Below are 3,698 nucleotides of genomic sequence, written 5' to 3' on the forward strand. Positions count from 1 at the left end.
CACAGACGGGGTGGTATGCTGTTGGCTTGAAAGGGGGAAGAGAGGCATCCACAGCAGGTTAAGAGGACAAGGTCTGGAAAGGGACGGGAGAAGATCCACAGGCAGAGAGGCTGAAGAAAAGGCGACAGAACAGGCAATACGCCGACAGAACCAGTAAAGAGACAGGCTAAAGGAGGAAGCAGGCTGGCAGCACTGTGGGAAACAGACCTCAAGGAAAGGGGGTGGGGGAAGAAGGTCACAAAGAGACAGGAGTGGCTGTGTGATTTGGGTAGGCAGAGAATAGAAAGGTACCCTGGGGGCTGGGAGCGGGGGGGGGGGTCAGGTAACCAAAGGGCAGCAAGTTATGAAGTTCACACGAGGATGTGAACTAGCCAGCCCTTACTGTGGCTGCATGGAGTAGCAACACCTGCCTGTTCCCAAAAGGCAGCCACAGATACACCCTTTAGATCTTGATAGGCTTTTGGAAGCGGGGGGGGGGTCAGGTAACCAAAGGGCAGCAAGTTATGAAGTTCACACACGGATGTGAACTAGCCAGCCCTTACTGTGGCTGCATGGAGTAGCAACACCTGCCTGTTCCCAAAAGGCAGCCACAGATACACCCTTTAGATCTTGATAGGCTTTTGGCATCATGCTTTGCAATCCAGCAATCTGCTCAGAGCTTCCAAGGTGCGGCCTCCACCGCCTCCTCCCCGCCCACAAGCTTACCCATAGGTGGCAAATCTCAAAGGCTCGCCCAAGTCGAAACTCCTCGAAGGGCCTTTCTTTTTCCGGCTCTTCTCAATGATCTGAGACAGGAGGCTCCGAGAGCCGACAGAAGGGCACTGTGGGGGAGAGAGAGGGAGAGGAGATCAACGTCTGGGGCCAAAACCAAAAAGGTCATGTAAGCAACTCATTCCAGGCAAGGGTGGTGCTCAGGCCCAGGCACAGAAAAGGGTGCACATGGCATCTTAAAGAAAACAGAAGGGCATGCCTTTGAACTTCTCCGTGGTAAATTTGTTTTCCCTGCCCACAGAAAGGGAAAGTGTAAGGGAGAAGATTCTCACTTTAGCAGCTCAAGGAGAAAATGTTCTCTGCAGGCAGGGAGGTTTTACTTTTCTTCTCCAGGGTGGGTTGTTAATACAAAGGTGAAATCCCCCACCTGCAGCCCAAAAGGAAGTCCCAAGTAGCCACACCATATGACCTATCTCCATGTGTAGGTCAGCTCTGACTAGCTTCCCTTGCCGCTCCCCTCCACCCCCCACCCCAAGCCACACCAGTCAGCCTGCCCAAAAAGACCAGTAAGGATTTGTGCCACAGTGGTTCACGACAGAAGCAGCTCCATTCAACAACCTCATCTTGGACTTGAGAGCATCGAATGGGCTCTGCTGGACCACACCAAAAGGATTACCGAGCTCAGCATCCTGTTTCTCACCATGGCCAATCAAACACAAGTGTAACGGAAGACAAGTAACACATGAAAGCAACTACCCTTCAGTGTTTTTTTATCCCAAGTACCTATTCTTCAGGTGTACTTCAGAATATGGAGGGCCCATCAAGCTCTCCAGACTAGTCAGATTTGTTCACACAGAACGAGATGGGCTGCCTCACAGGGTGTCTGTTGTGGGGAGGGGAAGGGAAAGGAGTTTGTAAGCCGCTCTGAGACACCTTTGGGTAGTGAAGAGCGGGGTATAAATCCAATCTCTTCTCTTCTTCTTCTTCTGCCACCACCATCCTGGTATAACAGCTTCTCAGCCAGAAGGGAACATCGCACCACAATAATGCGTCCACCCTCCACACCGGGATCTGGCAGGGAAGCCCAGGGCCCTTGGAGGGGCCTGTTCTATGCATTGTGGGGCTCCTTCCCTTGCTCTTAACGTGCTGTAATCTAGGGGTTTCCTCCATGATTACATACATAGATCTAGAAGCATAAGCCAATGGAGAGCTTATTACCTCCAGCCAAACGATTGCGTAAAAAGAGTTATTACTCACACAGGGAGGGACATCATAAATCAGAATACGTGCAAGGAACATGATTGGGAAATATCCTTATAGAATAATGGCTCTCAAGGCAGGGGCTACCACGCAGGGGTAAAGCAGGGGCTTTGCGTTCAGAACATCCCAGTATGGCTGGCACCGTCAGGATTGCAAGCAGCGTGGTCAGGAAAGAGCTCCACCCCCGGAGGGCCACTGCCAGTCAGTGGAGACAGCTCTGGGCTAGACAGAGCAGAGCTCCGTGAGGTGCATCACCTCCTCCCACAGCTTTTCTCCCATTTCTGTCTTAAGGAAGCAGAAGGTGAAGCAACTTCTTCATGCGCAAGAAGCCAGAGGAGGGCCCAAACACCCCAACTCCCACACAGGAAAGATTAAAAAGATCACGTGCCAAGGCAGCGGCGCAGACACCAGTCCCCGCCATGCAAGGGTGTTGCATTTGGCAGCCTCGCTCAGTGACATGCTTCTGCTTGTGGAAAAGCTCAAGGAGCTGCACCTGCTGGTGCTTAAGAGACATGGGTAGCTCCCAACAACCAGAGACATCCCGAACATTTTGCTCCCACATTCCCTTCGTGCCGCATACCATAACATCATGGATCCATGCCGCTGGGAGGAAAGACTAGTAGTCATTATAGAGAAGAGAAGCCAATTATGCTAGGGCAATGATATCTAATCTTCAAAGTGGGCCAGACATCTCTCAGGTGTTTGAGGTACTTACAGAACATGGCAATCATTGGCTGTTAAACCCCGATGGGTAGAACATTGCAAGGCAGCTTGCCCAAACCACCTGAATACTTCTAAATAATCCCAGTTGTCTTGCAGTGTGTTGCTAGAGTTAATAACTCTCCTATCCAACTATAGATCCAGGTGGGCAGCCGTGTTGGTCTGAAGCAGTAGAATTTAGAGTCCAGTGGCACCTTTAAGGCCAATGAAGGTTTATTCAAGGTATGAGCCTTTGTTGGTCTTAAAAGGTGCCACTGGACTCTAAATTTGTTCTATCCAAGTACAAAATCTGTGGACAAGTGTCAACTTTCAAAACCCCAAGAATAAATCTCTAAGCCATGCATGCTTTGCAACAAATCCTAAGTCACGTTTTCCAGGAAACTTTCTTCCAACCAAAAAGGCTAACATTAAGACTTGCCCCTCCCCTTAAACATCCTTACTTGTAAGTAATCCCCATTCAGCATGGTGGGACTTACTTCTCAGTAAACACGAACACACGAAGCTGCCTTATACAGAATCAGACCTTTAATCCAGCAAGATCAGTATCATCAACTCAAACTGGCAGCAGCTCCCCATGATCTTAGGCAGAGATCTTTCACCCCACTGATTACCTGATCCCCTTACTGGGAGATGCCTGGGATTGAACCTAGGACCTTCTGCATACCAAGTAGATGCTCTACCACTGAGCCACTGCCCCTACCTAAACATGCAGCCCCTCCTCAATCAGAAAGCAAGGACACAATGCCAAGTCCCCTTGAACTCAGTGCACCAAATCAGGCACTGAACTGGGGGTTTTTGTGTTTTTTTAAATTTTTTGGATTTATATCCCGCCCTCCCACAGAACAGGCAATACGCCGACAGAACCAGTAAAGAGACAGGCTAAAGGAGGAAGCAGGCTGGCAGCACTGTGGAAAACAGACCTCAAGGAAAGGGGGTGGGGGAAGAAGGTCACAAAGAGACAGGAGTGGCTGTGTGATTTGGGTAGGCAGAGAATAGAAAGGTACCCT

At 50.1% G+C, this 3,698-nt stretch overlaps 1 protein-coding gene across 1 annotated transcript in view; it reads right to left on the reverse strand.

Annotated features, from left to right (window-relative positions):
• PXMP2 (peroxisomal membrane protein 2) overlaps positions 1-3,698 on the reverse strand; it is an 11,505-nt gene that overhangs the window by 3,561 nt on the left and 4,246 nt on the right. Inside the window, 3 exon segments of the mRNA XM_015425135.1 lie at positions 543-570; positions 706-800; positions 803-821. Coding sequence (XP_015280621.1) covers positions 543-570; positions 706-800; positions 803-821 — 142 coding nt within the window.

This window comes from Gekko japonicus, unplaced genomic scaffold (genome assembly GCF_001447785.1).
Source record: "Gekko japonicus isolate JY-2015 unplaced genomic scaffold, Gekko_japonicus_V1.1 scaffold3774, whole genome shotgun sequence".
In the NCBI taxonomy this organism is placed as follows: Eukaryota; Metazoa; Chordata; class Lepidosauria; order Squamata; family Gekkonidae; genus Gekko; species Gekko japonicus.